Raw genomic sequence first — 18,276 nt, 5'->3', positions numbered from 1 at the left:
AATAAGCGGAGGAGCAGTTATAGATGATCCATACACGTTGTGTGGCCCAATTAGCATTCCTCAGAACACAGGGCAAGTCTTTGAAGTCGGTTCCCTTCTGGAGGGACGTCGTCACACCCCTGTTGGGCTAGGCCAAGTGTTTGCCCTAATTAGATATTTACACAAGGGACCCAAGCGAATAGGGTGGATTTATTTTTAATAAAAGAAGATTAAAATCTGTATATCTGCAGCATATTAAGGAAGACCAAACTAAATTAAAATCCTCCCACAACTTGGCACAGTGAGGGGCTGGAAGGAGGCATTTCACTTGGAAGTACTGAAACTTGTGATATTGAGTCAGGAGAAAGGAATTAGGCTTCCCTGGTCCAGACCCCAATTTCAAACTGGTTGGTTGGAGCTCTGAGTGAGAGAGCTGGCGATAAGACTGATGCGCCCTCTGCATCTGGAGAGCCCCTTCAAACCCAGACCCTGAGGCCAGGTGTCTACCTGTGGAGTGGCAGCCATAGACTGTGAGGGAGGAGGCAGGTGGGGGTGACACTGCCTGGAATAGGGTGGAGTGGGGACACATTGGTTCATGCAGGAATGCATGCCACACCTGGTCTTCCCAAGAAAAGCCAAATTGTCAGACTTTTATGTGAAAGGTTTTCATTTGCAAATAATTCAAATTGATTTAACCTTCAGAAAGGTAAGTGTACAGCTACTTCCTGAGCCAGCAACTCCAGGTATAAGCATTAACTCCCAACACAGAAAGAACACTGATCCATGGGAAGACTTGTACCCAAGGGTCTAGCAACTGGACTGGGAGTAGAAATTTCCAGAGAGCAAAACAGGGAATGTCTTCCAGGATGCAGGGCATTTGGGGTGGGGACATGAGGGTAACTTCTTAGAGCCTCTGTTCCCAGGGGAACCTGAAGACCTGACTTCTCGGGCGCATTTGTTCTTGCTCCAGTTCCAGGGCTGCTGGTCACCCCTCCCCCTGCCCCGTTCTCCAGAGGAGCCTTCCCACAGGCAGGTGAATCAAGGCATCTCCCCAGCGTTTTCCAACTGCAGGTCGAACGGGTCACCATCATCTTGCGGATCTTTCCACCTCTTGAATCTCCTTCTCTTGGTCCAGTCAAAATAGTTTGACCCAGCCCAGACTCTGTCCCCTGCTTTGCCAGGCAGGAGTTTCTTGCTGTTCCTAGAAGCCAAGCAGGGTGGAGGCAGTGTTGGTTGAGCCCCTGCTGACAGCCATGCCCCAGGGGAGTGGTCTGTCAGAGGAACGGGGTCTGGTCAGCCTCAGCACCGCCCCAATCTCATCTGTGATCAGGGACCTGAGTCTTCTGTTATCAAGCCTAACGCGGCCCTGCCCAGGGCTCCCCGACCAGCCCCCATGGGAGACAGCAGTGGTTGAAAACCAGGACAGTAAGAAAACGGGGGCTTCTCAGCCTGGGGGGAGAGCTGAGACCTGGACTCTCCCATCCCCTAACCCACTCTGACCCCCATGCCACCTACACACAGTGTTTTTAGTGTGTTTCTCAAGAAATGACTGATTTGACACAGGCTTCACCAGGGAAGCACCACACACTAAGACGAGGATTCCAACCCTCTTGAGCCAAAGGTGTGGGCAAAGCTGTTCACCAAACTCTGGCCCAGTCCACAGACCAACCCACAGAGGCCTGATCTAGAGAAAGGTCGTTAACATGTGCCTTCCAGGACATAGCCCACCAAACCAGCAGCTCCTCCGCCCTGGGCAAGCCCCCCGCAGGCCCTGGGGTCTTCTCCTGCGCCTGGGCCCCAGCTCCCCCACCAACCCCAGGCAGCGTGTGCAGGGGTTCAGGCGGGACCTTGGGGGTCTGAGAGGGCTGGCTTCTAGCCCTAGTTCTTCTGCTTGTTTGGCTGAATGACCTTGGCCCTTCTCTTGGCCGTCTAGGGCCTCAGTTTCCCCACGTGGGAGAGATGACAGCGCCTGCCTCCTGGGTGCCTTGAGGAGGAGACACAGTGCCGCGTGTGCTTGGCACCAGCCTCGGAGGGTCTCCATGACGCTGCAGCTCTGGGGTGCGGCTGGCTCCTTCTGGCCCCCACTTGGCCTTGTCCTCCAATAGGCTCAAACCTGGGAGCAAGAAATCAGGACTAGACCTGTAAAATACCAAAGGTCCAGGGTCTTCACTGGGACTTGCCTCGAGTAGCCAGAGCTGGTAGGAAACAAGGATCTGCCCTTCTGCAGCGTGTCTGTCCAGCCTGTTCATTCATCCTCTCATCCTGATCATTTGCTCACCGGGCACCCCTGAGCATCCCCTGAGCATCCCCTGAGCATCTGCCATCTGCACTGAGGTTGTCCCCAAGCCTCTGTGGGTGGGGACCCAGACTGAGGCCAGATGGGCAAATGGGAGGGGGAGAGGGAGTGTCATGCAGGTCCTGTGGGAATACAGGGTGCTCGGTCACCACCATACACCTCCCTGAGGACCCTTACCCCTTTGCATGTGGGCCATGAGGACATGTCCCTGTGCAACAAACACCCTGGTTACATTCTCAGGGAAACACCTGGAGTCTCTCAGGACAGTCCGGGTTTTTCCCTGGACTCCCCAAAGGCTTTTCCAGGAGGTCAGGGCTGTGCGTGTGTGTGCACGTGTGTGTGCGTGTGTATGTGAATGCACTGGACACCGGGCTGCGTGTGATCCTCCATGGAAGGCCGGGTACTCGTGCTCCAGGTGAGGCAGCTGGTCAGCCCGCCTTCTAAGGAGGCACCAGAACTCCAGTGGCATGGTGCTGTGTGTTGCATACGAGGTAAAGACCCGACGTCCTTGGCTCAGCTGGTGCCTCTGCGTCAGCACAGGTCCATTCCTCTCTCCACATTGACTTGCTGATCGATTTTATTGACCTAAGCTCAGGCATGTGACCAGATCACAAACGGAAGCAGTTTTCACTGAATTTCTGCTATTCGGGTTCCAATGACAGAAACCTACTTAAGGACATATTAGCAGAAAACAAGCACAACCACCACTTCAACTTTGTGTGGCTTGGTATTTGGGTTTCAGAGCCTGGGAAATCAGATCGACCTGGATCAGTCCTGTTCTTGGTTTATATTTAAGAGAAGAAATGAGCCCTGCAGGCGCAGCGTCCTCTGGTGGAACAGTAGAGCTCTCAAGGAGAGCGTGTGCACAGGCTGTGGAGTTGCTGCGTACATTGGGGTCCAGCGCCCCAAGGGGCAGTGGTCGTTTGTCCCCCACATGCTGTGCTGCTTCTGAGGAGACCATGGCCTCACTGGGACAGGGGTGGGGTCCCTGACATTCTGAGAACTTCCTGAGCACTGAGCAAACCCCAGGGGCTTAGAAGGCATTTGCCAAATTGAGCCCAATTGGATTTGAGGGCTGTAAAGAGCAGTGGCCTGCCTGAGCCTCAGGGTGGCCTTGGCACCTGGCCACGTGGCCACCTTCCCCTCCCCCAGAGGCGTGCTCAGGAGATAGTCCACGTCCAGAATTAGCACCTTGGTGACTCAGCCCCTGAAGTGTGCAATGCCCTCTGGAGCCCCGTGGTGGACATTAAAAGGTCATTGCCCATCCTGGTCATTAGCCAGGGTCACACTGAGTCCTCCTGCTGCTCGCTGTGCCCCAGAGTCTCACCAGAACCTACTACAGCACCAAGGGCGCCTGCATGAGGGAGAGCAGAAAACCGGGAGGCCCAGGAAGCACCACTCAGGAGGTCGGAGTGCTGCCGCGTGCACCGTCCGCTCCCCACCGGGCTGCTTTAGTGAGGGTCAAGCATCTTTCTTCAAGCCTTGCCCAGGGCTCCGATTCCCAGAGTGATCCGCCTCAGCCTCTGAGAAGGACCCTAGACCGTGCATCCAGTCACTGACAGTCGATAGAGCTGTGTGCCCAGACGATTGGGTCATTGCTGAGAGACCCTCTTAAGCATTCAGGTGGGGAACATTAGCCTCTCATCCTGCTGCAGCTTCTGCCCTGGGAGCGCTGATGGCAGTGTAGGGTTATTTATGGGTTCTGTTTGAAGGACGTCAAAATTGATTTACAGTCCAGGTAAAGTCAAAGGAAAGTCACAGGATAGAGGAAGTGTCTTTATCTGATTATCCCAGAAGAAAGCTCTGGAGAACTCCCAAGATGCCACCCTCAGAGCACAGGCCCCCTCCTGAGCAGCCCTCCAGGGTCCCAGGTAGCCGGCCCACCTGTTCCCTGAGGTGGGCTTCACAGGCAGGGGCCCAGGGATGCCAGTGGGGGACAGGCAGAGGCACCGCCCCCTCCAGGCTTTGTGAAAATGGAGGATGTGTCTCCCTCCCTCACCCTCCTGCACCTCCAGGTGGAACACAGCCCCGAGGGGCATCCTTTGGGCTCTTGTGAAAGGCAGGTCCTGAGAAGCACGTCCTGCTGATAGTCCTACGGGAGAAGCCCTGTCCCTGAGCCAGGCTGTCTCCCTCAGCAGGGACTGTGCTTCCTTCCCCACTGTCCTGGGAGCACCCCTGCAGTGTTACTGCTGGCCTCTGCCTTCTCCCTCCAGGAAATGCAAGACCCAGAGAGGGCGCTGACTGACAGGCGCTCACGTGCAGCAGAGGAGCAGGCAACAGACATTGGCTGCCATCAGCAGCCGGGAGGAGTGGCCTCTCAAGAGTGCTGAGGGTCGGTGTGGCGACAGCAGGGCTTCCCAGGGTCGGTGACCACTGAGGAGCCCACCAGGGGAAAGCTGAAGTGGACAGAAAAGAGAGCAGGGCACCTGCCCGGGAGAGCCACATGGACAAGGCCCTGGAGAGGTCAGAGAATTAGAAAGAAACCCTCATCACTCCAAAGTCACCTGACGGTTTTGACAGTTTTGACACCTGAACATGTTCAGTAATGCCAAGACACAATAACGATAACGAGAGTGGACGCTAACCCGAGTGGCCTTCCCAGAGAGCAGAGCTCACCGTCCACACTGACTTCATGTACCTCTGCCGCAGTCCGGCTGCAGCAGAATAATCAGGGGGGGTGACGAACAACTTGTGTACGTTGATACAGCAGGAGTGGGAGCCATTTATTGCAGGACAGGAGCAGTATTTATACAGTCCACACAGCTTATCTAATTAGCATAAACTAGATACATCAGTCAACCAATAAGGAATCTCCACACTTAATGGCTCGCTGGTGTTACTTCTCAAACCATTCCCTCTGGCATTTTGCCAGGCACCATCCAGACTTGTTTACGAACTCTAACATTCCCCTGGCAAAATTCCAGGTGTTATTTTGACTTGTTTACAGACTCTAACATTTCCCCCTTTTGTTTAATTTAAATAACGACCATAGTGGTTTTTACAAAAACACCATAAATAATATGCTCGGGGGAGAGACAGGCTTGTGGAAAGCCGGTGGTGGCAGTTGAGGCTCTGAGGGGTTTTTCCTGAGAGGCTGTTTGTTTGGCGTGTTTGGTTCTAAAAATAAAGTTAGTTTCTTTTGACAAGTGGCTCCTGATTGTGCCCAGCCAGACTGCGGCATACCTCCACAGGGACCCGGTCAGACACGGGTGAGAGAGCTCCAGAGACTGGGGGTATGGAGGCACATCCGTGTGCCTGTGAGCTGTCGACCACGTACATCTGCAGAGGTTCAACCTCTGTCCTCGGGGCACTTCTAAATTAGTCATGAATGGCTGGGTCTCTAGTGAGAATGTGGTTTAGGTGAGGAACCAAAGACTGTCACCAATGAAATGGTCTCAGTGTGGCTTACCTGGTAATTTTTAATGAATTAAGGATTCAGTGGTGTCATATCTTATTTGAAGTGATAGTTACCACAAGGGTAGGAAAAAATAATTATTGGTGATTTTTGAAGCTCATGAAGAATCGCGGGACACTGTAGGTCATCACCGCCCTGAGATCAGACAGAGGAGCCTTCAGCTCTGCCCTTGGTCTTCTGCACCCTTCATGCACTTGCCACCTGTCAGCTTGCTGGGGCTTCGTGGGCTTCTTCTTTAAAGACAAGAAGGATGGTTCTCTTTCCTGGGGAGAGAGACTTATCCCATGTCCGTCTGGCGATGCCCACTTCACCATCTGGCCCAGCTACAGCAGCCCTGAGCGTCCTGCTCTCTGAACGGGTGTTGGTGAGAGGGCTTGCTGTTCATTAAGGAGATTCCAGAATGGCTCAGGGTCTGCAAAGCTTCTGAGAGGCTTCCTTGCATCTTCAGCTGTCCTGGGTCTGCCTGGGAAAGGAAGAAACTGACTTCTCACAGGATAAATTCTTCCCTTTTTATTCACCTTCAAAAGGGCACCATTCATAATTGGGATTATGCAAATTAGCATCGCCACATAAGAATTTGCAGTTGTCCCTTAAGAGACCTACTGAAGGCCAGCAGGCTCCTGGTTCTCCTTGTGACCTGGGTTGAGCATGGCTGTGTCCTCAGGAGGCCCCTTGCCTGTGCCATCCATCCCCTGAACATCAGGTCTTGCCCAATAGAGCCAAGCAGGAAGCCAGAGTGGCCCCACCAGGACTGGGATAGTGTGTGTGTGTGTGTGTGTGTGTGTGTGTGTGATTCCTGATGAAATCAAGGTCAGCATGTAATACACAATGGGCACGGGTCTTTAGCCATGTTCATGTCAGAGCCCCAAAATGGATTACAAAGCCATTGGCACAAACCTAACGGATTCCCACATGCATTGGGGATGATTCTGCTACTGTTGGCTTCGAGAAGAGGCAGGGTGCTGACTCCCAAGACACAGCGCCTTGCTCCTCTGTCCCAACCTTCGGCTCCCCCACCCTTTACTCCAGGAGTGGCAGTCTCCACTTGGGAAGGTCAGTGAGGCCAGCCAAGCATGGGGGAGCCATAGTTCTACTGCCCCAGTGGCCAGAGGAAACCTGACCTGGGTGCCCTCATAGTCCGCAGTGCAGCTGAGAGGGGGAGCCTGGCCCTGTCCCCCACTGAGCGCTCCCTCCAGCCTGGCAACTCCACATCCCCCCACCCCCACCAACACCCCAAACTCAAAACTCCTCCTCAGCTCCCACAGGCTCCCGGTCACCCCCTTTCCCAAGGTGTTCTGTCTGTTCTCCTCAGAGACATCAGACATCTCTGAACACACCTGGCCTTTGTGTGTGGGGGGGGAGGGGGGGCAGGCAAATCTCTGTCCCTGTCAGCCTTCCACTGACCACCAGGGCAGGTACCTCCAGAGTTTTGAAGAGTGTGCTCTGAATTCAGTTTCCTGAACCCTAAGACTCCTTCCAGTACCTCAGAGATGCCACAAGTGCATCAGTCCAGACAGGCAGGGCCTGTGTGCACAGAGGGCAGCTGTGGGGCTGTGCTGCCCGGCCCCGGACGGACCTCAGGCTGCAGAAGTGTGGCACCTCCTCACCCCGCGCAGTTCTGTCCAGGCAGCCAGTACCTCACCATCTCCAGCCATCCTGTCAGTCAGTCCAAGGCAGAGGGTGTTAGAGGAGAGGAAGCCAGAGCCCAAGTAGCCAGCACAAAGCAGTCCCTCCTGCCTCCTGCTTCCTGCCTCCTGCCTACCTGCCTGCGCTCCAACCCACCGGCCCCAGTCCATCCATCCTGGTGGGGGAAGAGGCACAGGACAACAGCTCGCTCCGGGGAGCCAGCTCCTGCTTGTCGGTGAGTCCCCTGCCTGGGCCCAGGAGGACACCCTAAGCCAGCGCAGGCCCTTGTTTGGTGACATTCAGCCAGGTCTGGGAAACACCAAGCTTCCCATCCTCCTTTCTTTCTAGCTATTTTCTTTTCCTTTTTCCTTCTTGGTGCATGGACTTCTTTGCCACCCTCCTTTCAAAAGTATGTCCGTGATTTTGCATTTAGACAAATGCAATTACCTTTGTTCAAAAGCAATTAAGTTCCAGTCTTCACCACGGAGATAACAAGCCCGTCCTTGGCACCTTTTTCTTTTTAACAAGCAAAGCCCACTCTGCAGAGGTGGGAATCACTGTGGAGATGTCTGAAACACAGTCTATGAATTTTACTGTTTTATTATTATTTAAATATTCCACCCATGTAAGTATATTCACACCTAAAACTTGTGAACTGGCTGGACTTTGCTGCTTCTTCACCATGAAAAGGCATCATTTTGTCTGCATTTTTGTTTTTCCCCAATGTGTTAAAGAATAATCGTCTTGTCCTGGAGCCACACCTTCCTGATTTCATATAAAACAGTTTCAGGGGTTCTAGACAAAGACACTTAGAGCAGGGAGCCCCCAGCTGCAGATTCTTGTCTCTGGACAAGGCTCAGAGGAGGGCCTTCTGCCCGAGCAGGTTCCAAGAGGCAGGATGAAGGCTGGTGGGGGCGATCATGGTACCTGGACGGTGGCCCAGAAGGGATGGCTAGTTCAGATTATTTCAGAAAGTGGCACTGTCCTTCCGGCCTGCACTTCTGTGGCAAGGCCCAAGGCAACTCTCTGTCTGTGCTCACTGTGGCTGTCCCCCATCAGGCTGCCTCCGGGGTGGAGGCAGGCCCAGTCCCCAGGACCCAGCCCTTGCTAGCCAGCGTCCCACGGATGCCCATTAAGGAGAGCCCTGAGCCCTAGGTGAAAAGGAAGCCCTTGACACTGTCTGGCAACATCTGTTCCTGTCTATAGTCATCCAAGTGGAGGCTAAGGACTTTCCACTCTGGACATTTGGCAGTAGGTTAAGGGGTCCAGCCCACCCTCTGGACCTTCACTCTCCTGCCTAACCAGGACACTCCAGGCAGCGTTTGTGCAAAGGGGAAATGCATGTTGGGAAAGGGCCGAGGCGTCCTGTGATGGGTACGATGGCACTCGCTATATCCACAGTCTCGATGTTTCTTGGCGTGTAGATGGGACTTCAAGGGACCCCAGATTGAGAGCATCTGAAAGGGGATGTTGTGTCTTTCTCTTTTGCTGGTGGAAGGACCCTAAATGAACAGGAATGGAGAGAGAGCCTTGTCTAGCCGGGGTACTCTCTGCCTTCTGCTCTAGACAGGCACTTGATGGCAGGTGAGGAGTCCGCTCACCTCTGGATGTTCACTCTCCCCTATGCTTCATTTCTGGGGAAACCTGATTGGCCACCCTCTCCCCATTCCTTGGCACTGTGGCACCACTGCAGATCGCGGGGGGCTACCCGGGAGCCTTCCTTTCCCCTGTGCTCACAGCTCAGTGAGCTACTGGAGGGCAGAGATGGGACAGTATTCAGCTTTGCACCTCCAGGCCCTAGCAGGCTGCCTGACCCCAGCCATTGCCCAGTGAAGAGTACGGAAAACGCATTCAGTAGAATTAAAAAAAAAAAAAAAAGGTTTCTATTCAAATGGATAGCTGGGAAACTTTGAGGCAAATAAAAATAAAGTCTGCTTTGGAAGGAGTATACTATTTTGATCTTCTATTCTGGAGATCACATATGCTTTATGCCCCTCACACATCGTTTGGCACCCAACAGATACTGTTTAAATACAAATCCTTAAACTTCAGCATGGATTTAATTCCTATTTCAAACACTATTTCTGAACAGTTTTATGCCTGTGCTTACCAGGTGGCTTGCACAAGCCCTACGAGAGTGGATGGTGGGGGATAACAGGCACGGAGTCATTGGTCTTGGACTCTTAAGTGGGACTATAAAGGGACTCCAGATAGTGGGACAGGTTTTGAAGTCTGCAGAGTTTATCGCCCTCTGCTGGTCATACCGGGAAACTCGCCTGCTGCTCCGTTGAGTTTCTGCAGACCTGGATGTCAGAGAGGAGTGAAATGATCTTCCTCATTCTCAAGAATGTCCGCCCTCCTTAGGCGAGCATCAGGAGAGGAGTGTTATCAAGTTAATGCATGAGATGGGGGAAATGTTTCTACTAGGAATCCTGCATCTCTGGAGTTGTATTAAGCCAGTTAATACTTCCCAATCGATTACTCGGTAATTTGCTCAAGTATATTACAAGTATCATGGCAGCCTGCAGTGACAGATTTTAAAAGAGATGTGCAGCACTGCCTGTCATGGGAGGCCCAGGGCAGCCTGGGTGGTCTCGAGGGCTGTCATCTCCAGCCCTGGGTTCAAACCATGGTCCTCTCCCGACTCTGGGCCACCCCCTTCCCCTCTCAGAGCCTCCATTCTTTAGGCCTGGAGGTCTACTGAGCTGACAGTACCCATGTGAGGGGCCTAGCACGTGTAGGCACTGGCTTAGGGGACAAGAGCCATTTGTGTGTATGTGGCTCACTTTGTAAACCTAAACTGTGTGCTTTGGAAATCAAAGAGGAGAGATGGGCAAGTGCTGATTGTCACTGTCCTAGTGGCCTGGGTTAACGGGTACAATATGCACCATCGTGGCTTCATCTTAGTGGTGGTGATGGCTGAGACGTGATTCGGTTTCCACGCTCGTTCCCGCATCTTCCCTAATAACACTACTGTTCACTGTGCCAACGGCCTGAGTGTTTCTTGGCCTCGGTTCTGAGACCAGCTCCATTTGCATCCCCCAGGGAGGCCTCGGATAGGAAGGTGCCGATAGTGGGCTAACTGGATGGGGCTCAGTGGACAGGACCCCTCCCCTCAACCCTCGTTTACCTTGTAAGCACCAAGGCCCACTGGGCAGCTTCTGCCGCCCACCACCTGCCAGTGAGTCCTCCTGTGAGGGCGCCTCCAGCTCATCACAGGTGCTGCCAGCTCCACTGATCCCCCAGCGGGGATCTGAGGTGACTGCACCTGTGTGTCCCTAGTGTGTAAGGGCCTTTCCTTGTGTGGGGGCACTTTGCGGTTGGGTCTGCCCCATGCGCCCACCTGGACACGCAGTGAACACTCGGCTCCCTTAGCGAGGTGCCCCCTCGACACCCAGCAAACCCCTGGCTTCCTTCACCAGCTCTGTCGAGCAGGAGCTTGCCTCCGCTTCACCTGAGGGTGAGCACATCAGACGCAAGGGCCAGTGGGAGCCGCCAGGGCTGGACCAGGGGTGCTGACACAGCCAAGAACAGGGAAGACCCTCGAAGCCAGCCTGTGAGCTGCCTTCCAAGCCCAGGGCCTCTGAGCTGGGCCTTGACGGGAGTGAGACCCCCCAGGCAGCGTGGGGGGTACCAAGAAGCAGAGGGAAAGCACCTGCCCTGCTGGGTGCCATGAGGTGGGAGTGGCAGGGAGGGCCGTCAGCAAGAGTGGGGGGCCAGAAGGCCAAGGACCCAGGATGCCAGGTGGGCTGTCCAGATGTGGGTCCTGGCAAGAGGTGTTGGCATGGGCAGGCATCTGGGTTCAAGTGTCCCCCGGCCCTTACCAGCCATCAGCAAAACTGGACCCCTGAGCCTTGGGTGGCTCCTCCGACTGAACCCAGTCAACATGATGACATCACCGTGGAGGGGTGGGGAGAAGATAAAATGAAAGCAGCAGGCAGAGTTCTTGGCTCAGGGTAAACCTCAAATGGGGCTCGTCCCCATCCCGGCCATGAGACACTGCAGGCGAGCCCTCTGAGCCTGTCCCTGTCCTTGCAGGTTCACCATGGAGCCCTTCTGTCCACTCCTGCTGGCAGGTTTTAGCTTGCCACTCACCAGAGCGCTCAAGAGCAACGAGACCACCACAGCGGAGAGCAACTGGACCAGCACCACTGCAGGTGAGGAGCCCCTGCTCTTAGCTGGCCTGCCAAGGCCCCCACTGCCACCCCTGGGCACCTGGGAATGACAGGTGGTCCAGGGTGGTAAGGGCTGGTGAGAGGCGAGAAGGGCGTGGCTGGCTTTCTTAGTGTGCTCCCGACAAACAGGCAGCTGGGTGAGCTGCTGTTCAGCATTTGACTGAAGCCAGCTTAGCCCCAGGTGCTGGTCCTCAGCCCCCGCTGAAGGCTGGTGGCCACCGTGGTGGGAGGCAGGAGAGCAGAAGGGTTAAAATTTCCTTGGTGCAGCCAGGTGTAGTGGTGCACACCTGTGATCCAGCAGCTGGGGGGGGGGAGGGGTGCTGAGGCAGGAGGATTGCAAGTTCAGAGGCAGCTTTAGCAACTTAGCAAGGCCCTAAGCCACTCAGTTAGACCTTGTCTCAAAAAAAGTAAAAAGGGCTGGGATGGGGCTCAGTGGTTAAGCATCCCTGGGTTCAATCCCTGGTACCAAAAAAAAAAAAAAAATCAATGGTGCTGCCCCACTCACACAGGGTGGAGTATTATTTTCTATTCTCCCACATTCTTTATAGTTTAAAAGTTAAACAAAGAGAAAGAAAAAGAGTACATGTAATAGCACGGAGGAACCTTTAGAAACAAGCCCAAGCAACCCAAAAGACCACGCTGTATGATTCCATGGTATGGAGTGTCCAGGTGGGAGGAAATGTCCACCCGGGGCTTGGGTGGGAGTGGGGAGTGACCCAGAGGCAGGCGAGGTCTTATGGGGAGCATGGACATGTGCTAACTGGATTGGGCGAGAGGTACACAACTCCGTCGTGATCCAACAAACATCACGGACTCAGACACTTAAAGGGGGTGTGCTGTATGGCATCTAAGTGTTACTCCATGAAACAAACAAATGCCCTGCAAAGTTAACGGGAGGCAGAGGAAGAGAGGAAGCAGGGAGGGAGGTGAGCAAACCCTCTCCAGTCACACTGCCTGGCTCTGAACTCCACCTCTGTCGGTGTTGGCTGGGTGTCCTTGGGTAAATCACAGAGCCCCTCTGTGCCTCAGTACCCCACTTGGGAGGTGGAGATGACAGCAGTGCCTGCTATTGAGGGTGCAGTGAGTATTAGAGATCAGTGCTCTGGAACATTCCCTGGACCACAGAGGGCTCATCCGCACTGGCCTTTGTGATCAGCAGGGAGCATGGGGCAGGGTCATCTGGCCCACCTCATTGCCTGCAGTGGAACCTTGATTCTTCAATCCCCTCCCTAGCTGACACAGGAGACCTAGGCCAGACTGGGTGAGTTCAGTTCCCCAAGGGGCTGACACAGTTCCCTGGGCAGCCTCCGTGGGCCCCGGGTAGACTTCTAGGCCCCTGTGGCTGCAGAGCCCCTGGTGGTGACCATCAAGGCTGGTCCCTCTCACACACCTCCTGGGCCTTCCCGCTCCATCCCCAACATGAGTGACTTCCCTGACGGTGTCTCTTACTGTGTCAGGGCTCTCCCTGAAAGCAGAACCTTAGGACACGTACAGACAGAAATATAGAACTACACACTTGCTATCAGGAACTGAAAATTGTATATTTATAACTTCTATGTGTTGTAAGAAGATATGCATCGCTCATCATAAGACAGGCTCACAGTCACCGAGGCAGCCAGTCCAAGGTCTGCACAGCACAGCCCCAGAGGACTGGTACAAGGCCAGGAAGGGCTGGAGGCACAAGGGTGTCGCAGGAGTCCTCTCCCCAGGAGGCTCAGCCTCTGTGTCCAGCCAGACCTCCCCCAGGTTGGACGGGGCCGTCTGCTGCATTCGGTCTGCAGGTTCAAATGTCAGTCTAAATGCCTGGTAACCAGGGCCCAGCAAGTTGACGCATAGAATGAAGCATCATGCTTGGCCCTTGCAAGGTTTAAGGAAAACCAAAATTATCAGCAGCCCTCCATAAATATAAGCCTGTTAGAAAAGCAGTTAGCAGTCAGTAGCATGAGGCGGGCCAGGGGCTCAAGTCCCCAGTCAAGGGCTTTAACTGATGACCAGACCTGGACTAATGTCCTCTGGACACAAGAGGGAAAAGGTGAGGATCTGCAGCTGATGCCTGCCCCTGACTGGGAGAGCAACTCCAAGTGCTCCCGTCTTCTCCCTTCCTAGAGAAACCCACCCCCACACATACCCGGGAGCTGCCAGCTCATGTAAGCTGCATGTAACATACTGGCCTCTTAGCCAGCCAGCTCTCCAGGTGCATGTCATTAGCAAGGTCCCATAGCCTGGGAGGTCCCAGACCCACCCAAGGACAGTGAGCCCCTCTACCAAACAGAGCAGCTAGCCCCCCTGGCCATGCCCAACACCTACAGGACATTCAGCGAAACATCTCAGCCTGCAGACCTAGCTTTTCTTGCCAACACTAATCACCTGGCTTCTTAGGAACACCTGGCAAATGGCCAGGACACACCTGCACACATCTGGGAAGCGTACAGACACAGCATCCTTCTGTCTCCCCAGAGTAGGGCAGAATCTGCTCAGCCCTGTGACACCCCTGAGGTCTCCAGCAAGATGATGCCACGTTCCTTGCTTGGGGCTTCTCAGTCATTTGAAAAATAAATAAATGTATTGGCTTATGGTATTGCCATGGCCGGGGCTGTTGCTTTGAGGAAGAGGGGGCTGCCACATGGCCTTGGCACCAGAACAGAACCTAGTGTGAAACTCACGCATGGGTGCAGCCTCTTCCGGGACCTCTCTGCGTAGCAGTGGCCACTGGTCATGCAAGCAAGAGTGACACAGGGCTCTGGTTACAAGCTGCAGAGTGCTCCTCTGGCTGAGCCCTCTGCAGGGGCCCCCAACTGTGTGGGAGAGTCTTTAAACCCAATATGACTCCCCCCGAAGAAGTATGAAGCATCATTTTAGATGTTCACATGTTGCCACAATGTGCCAAAACAACAGGAAATGGTTTTGTTTACTCATTGAACAAAATGAAATCAGTATTCATCATGACACATTTTTTACACAAGGAATCGAAGGTAAATATGTACAGATCACATAAGAAAATATCACAGGACGACTCCCCCAAGATGAGCAAGTAGGAAACCAGTAAAGGATATGACCAGGCAAAACGCGAGGATCTAATTAACAATGTTTCACTCGTCATGAAACGATGATCAACTCCAAAGAAATTAGAGAAGTGAAAATTAAAATGACATTATGATTGTGCCTATCAGATTAACAAAATGAGAAGCATTGTTAATCTCCAGGAGAAACTGGCTTCATCAGGGATACTTTGGGGAGGGCAATTTGGTAATCTCTAATAAAATTTAACATGTGTGCAGTGGACACAGAAGGTCCAGTTTTAGGAGTTACCTGCAGAAACACTGGTGAGATACACAAAGTCACACCCACACAAGGTGCAGAATTGCAAGGAAATGCAAAGAAGTTGGAAACGACTTCTTGGAAAGAGTCCATGCACTCTTGACCCATCTGAATCGTGGAAACCGAGCATCCCTTGCACAGAGCACGGGAGCCCCACCGTGCTGCCGTGGAAACTCCCCAAGACTGATGGGAGAGGCCAGCGCCGACCTGCCCCACAGTGCTTCATCTGTTCTCTCATATGTATCATTGCTATATCGGGATGTGTCTTAAAATGGGTAGCTCTTTACAATTATAATTAGTAACTCCTTTTTCTTCCTTAGTGGTTCATAGAATAACAGCACTTCTTACAATTCATGCGGTTTGGGATGAAATGAGAGTAGTACGTCCATTACTTACCAAACCTGCATATTTATGAATGTAACTGCATAGGAGAAAATTCTGGGAAAGCCACACTCCGCAGTCCTAACTATGATTAACGAAGGGAAAGAGAAAGTGTTGGCTCACGCACACTTATTCTCTATTTTTGTGCTAGTGGGAACATTTTCAACAGACCTCTATCCTGTTTTCGCTTGTAGATAGTAGAAACAGCACTGTGTGCCAGGCAGAGGTGAAGGAAGAGATGTGGGGACACTGAGCACTCTGTCCTCGACGCTGGGTCACCTTGGCTCAGTCCCAGAGCACAGCTGCTCACTCTGTGTCCCCACCCTCTTTCCTTCCTCTCCTCCCCCTTTACCCCAATCCTTCCTTCTCCCACAGACCCCTGGAGATGAAGCATGGGGCAGTGGAGAGCTATGGCCCACTACCGCCTCCCGCAGAGCTCCCTGGGCTGGGGAGGCTGGGGGCTTTTACATCTGGGTAGTGCCCCCCTCTGACACAGCAGGAGGTTCACTCCTGGATAGGTGCATAGGGAGTGGTTCAGGGTCCCACCTCGCCCTCCGGGTGGTGCTTTCCTATCTTTCCAGGTTCTTTGTAAGCAAACAAGCACGTACCCCCGCTGCGTGCACTCTCTCAACTTGCTGGTGTGCAGGTGCACGCAGGGAACTGGTGTTACTATACACACACACTGGCTTTGTGAGTCTGCCATCAGCCCTGGGAGCAGGCTGCTCCCTGCTCAGCACCCAGGAGGCTTGCTCTGCTCCTCCCCAGCTGGACCCTCTGCCACCCAGCAGGAGCCAAGTCAGCATGGGTCAGAACAGAACTCCAGAACTTTCTCTGGGCGCCTCTGTGCCCGTAGCACAGCCAGTGCTCAAGGGACACCACCCAGTGTGCAGAGGGTTTTCTCTTCTGGTCCATGCTGTTGTTCAAAATAATATTTGAATTCAATTTAATTACTTACCAATATTTAAAAATTAGAACATTTTTTACATAAAGCTATGGATTTATTCTTAGGATGATGGAGATTAAGTGGTCTGGGCCCACCTCCCCATTGACCCCAAAATGCCAACTTTGGACGTTCCCTTCTGACCTCAGGAGGCCTTGGGGTCTGTGATCTTGATCTCCACCCTCCACAGCAGAGGCAGCTGCTGACGAATAACAGAAACCAGGGTGGGGACCCATTGGCCCTCTGACCTGTCACTTCTGCCCCTGTTCAGCCCATCTCTGTGGAATCCCCGTGTCTGTCACTGCAGCCTGTTCTCCAGGAGGCTGGACCTCAAGTCCCCAGATAAGGCACAGGGTGACCTGGCATGGCCCCAGGGCTCCCTTCCTCTGACCCAGCAGACCCTACAGCCAGTTTAGTCACCACCTTGGAGAAGTGGGGCCAGGTCCTGACCTCTGCGTGGTGCGGAAGTTGGGGGTTTCACCATAGTGATGCCCCAGGAGAGGAGAGCATGTGCACCCGGGAGCAAGGAGGGGACCTACCACCCTCCTAACTGTCTGGCTGCCTTGGGCCAGAAGGAAAAGGTGGAAAGGCTCTCGGAAATACCTGGAGCCCCAGGCCCTCCATGGAGCAGCCTCAGCTCTGACCCTCTGTGGCAGGAGGCTCCCTCAGCCTGGACTGGGGGTTGCTCCAAGGCTTGGCAGGGATGCTGGTGCTCTCTGAGCTGCAGGTGACAGCCTCGGGCCAGGCTGCTGAGAGGGAAGCTCTGTGGTGGGAGGTGGGATAGTTTAGGTTGGAAGGGAGGGAGCAGGACGGTCATTCCCCAGCACTCAGCCTGGGAAAACCTGACCAGGAGAAGCCTCTGGCAGGTTGTGGCCTGCAGAACACGTGCAGAAGTCCAGCTGGTTCCTTCCCCTCGTGGATGTGCCTGCTTGCTCCTAGCAGAGTGTGGCCCATGCCTCTGGCCACACAGAGTCCCTCTAAATCCAAAGGAGAGGAGCTAAGAGGGCTTCCTGGAGGAGGAGGCCTCTCAGGTTGTCCTTGGACTGGGACCTTTGATGGAAAACTGGGGAGTGGGGGACAATAAAGCCACCAATGCCCATCAGAATTCAGGCACACAAGGCAGGAGCAAGTGCTAGCAGCCACTAGGTCATGGAGCTGGGTGCAGGGGTGTATGCCTGTCTCTGGTTGAGGACAGTCAGTGTGGCAGGTGTGAAACATGGACAATGAGGGAAGGGAGGTGCCTGGTGGCCAGTCTTCCACATGGTCCTGACATGTCCTTGAGAACTAGGGTGCTGGCAGCTCTGGACTGTGGGTCCTGGTGTGCCTGTCCAGTGAGGTCTGCACCCAGCCCCAGGGCCAGGCTACTTGCCTGTGCCCGGGGACCCTGCCCCAGCCAAGAGGCCTGGACACTGAGCAACAAGGCAGGCTCCAAGGTGTCCTGGCATCCAGCAGCAGCAGCCACCCCCTGCCGTCCCCAGGTCCTCGTCCCTGGGCAGGCACACTGGAGACTCAGAGAAACAGGCGGCTCGGCCAGCGTGAGCCATGTGGGCCCGTGAACTCTCCCTCAAACCTTCCCCAGGGGCCTGGACAAGTGGCATCACCCACTCCTCAGGCCTGGTTCCCTAGTGTCCACAGCAGCACTCAAGTCCCTTGTTCGTTACATTGCCACTTCTCTGTGGACTCCACGGGCAGAGAGTGGAACCGGCCTGCAGACGACCAGTGCCGTCCTGGTGTCGGAGGGTGGCGAGTGGGACACTTTGCCGACTGTCATGGGCAGCGTGCATCCTTCCTTGTGTGGCCTGGGGTCCTGACAGCGCTCTCCTCCCGCCACTCCCAGGCCCTCCAGACCCTGGCACCTCCCAGTCGCTGCTCACCTGGCTGCTGCTGCCCCTGCTGCTGTTCCTCCTCTTGCTCCTCCTCACCGCCTACTTCTTCAGGTAGGAGTGTCCCCGGGCGCTGACTTGCCCCGACCAGCTCGGATGAGGAAATGAGCCTTCTTGAGGCTGCAGGGTGTGGGCCCCGGCCACTGAGATGTGCAGCGGGCCTGGCCCCAGCAGGCTCAGCCATGAGCAGCAGGAAGAGCTTTTCCCGGCTCACCTGGTGGGTATCCCTGTGCCCAGGGCCCCGGGCTCCCTGGCCAGCCTAG

The 18,276-nt window shown here is 54.3% G+C and overlaps 1 protein-coding gene and 2 long non-coding RNA genes across 7 annotated transcripts in view; 1 reads left to right on the top strand and 2 right to left on the bottom strand.

Annotated features, from left to right (window-relative positions):
- Ptpre (protein tyrosine phosphatase receptor type E) overlaps positions 1-18,276 on the top strand; it is a 131,143-nt gene that overhangs the window by 81,392 nt on the left and 31,475 nt on the right. For 4 of the 5 annotated variants that reach the window (XM_027929927.2, XM_027929925.2, XM_027929924.2 and 1 more), the window contains exons 3-4: positions 11,355-11,473; positions 17,968-18,067. In XM_027929927.2, coding sequence (XP_027785728.1) covers positions 11,362-11,473; positions 17,968-18,067 — 212 coding nt within the window. In that variant the 5' untranslated portion in view covers positions 11,355-11,361. The other variant, XM_027929928.2, reaches the window with a different exon arrangement.
- On the bottom strand, positions 180-6,864 carry LOC139705397 (uncharacterized). Its single transcript, XR_011707273.1, has 2 exons — positions 5,459-6,864; positions 180-4,913 (listed from the first exon to the last, which is right to left on the bottom strand). It is a non-coding gene; the product is annotated as an uncharacterized lncRNA (long non-coding RNA).
- On the bottom strand, positions 7,111-18,082 carry LOC114088379 (uncharacterized). Its single transcript, XR_003581991.2, has 3 exons — positions 18,005-18,082; positions 7,764-7,897; positions 7,111-7,346 (listed from the first exon to the last, which is right to left on the bottom strand). It is a non-coding gene; the product is annotated as an uncharacterized lncRNA (long non-coding RNA).

Source organism: Marmota flaviventris, chromosome 4 (assembly GCF_047511675.1).
Source record: "Marmota flaviventris isolate mMarFla1 chromosome 4, mMarFla1.hap1, whole genome shotgun sequence".
NCBI lineage: Eukaryota > Metazoa > Chordata > Mammalia > Rodentia > Sciuridae > Marmota > Marmota flaviventris.
Note: the sequence above shows the minus strand (reverse complement) of the source record. Positions and strands in the feature narration are given on the sequence as shown.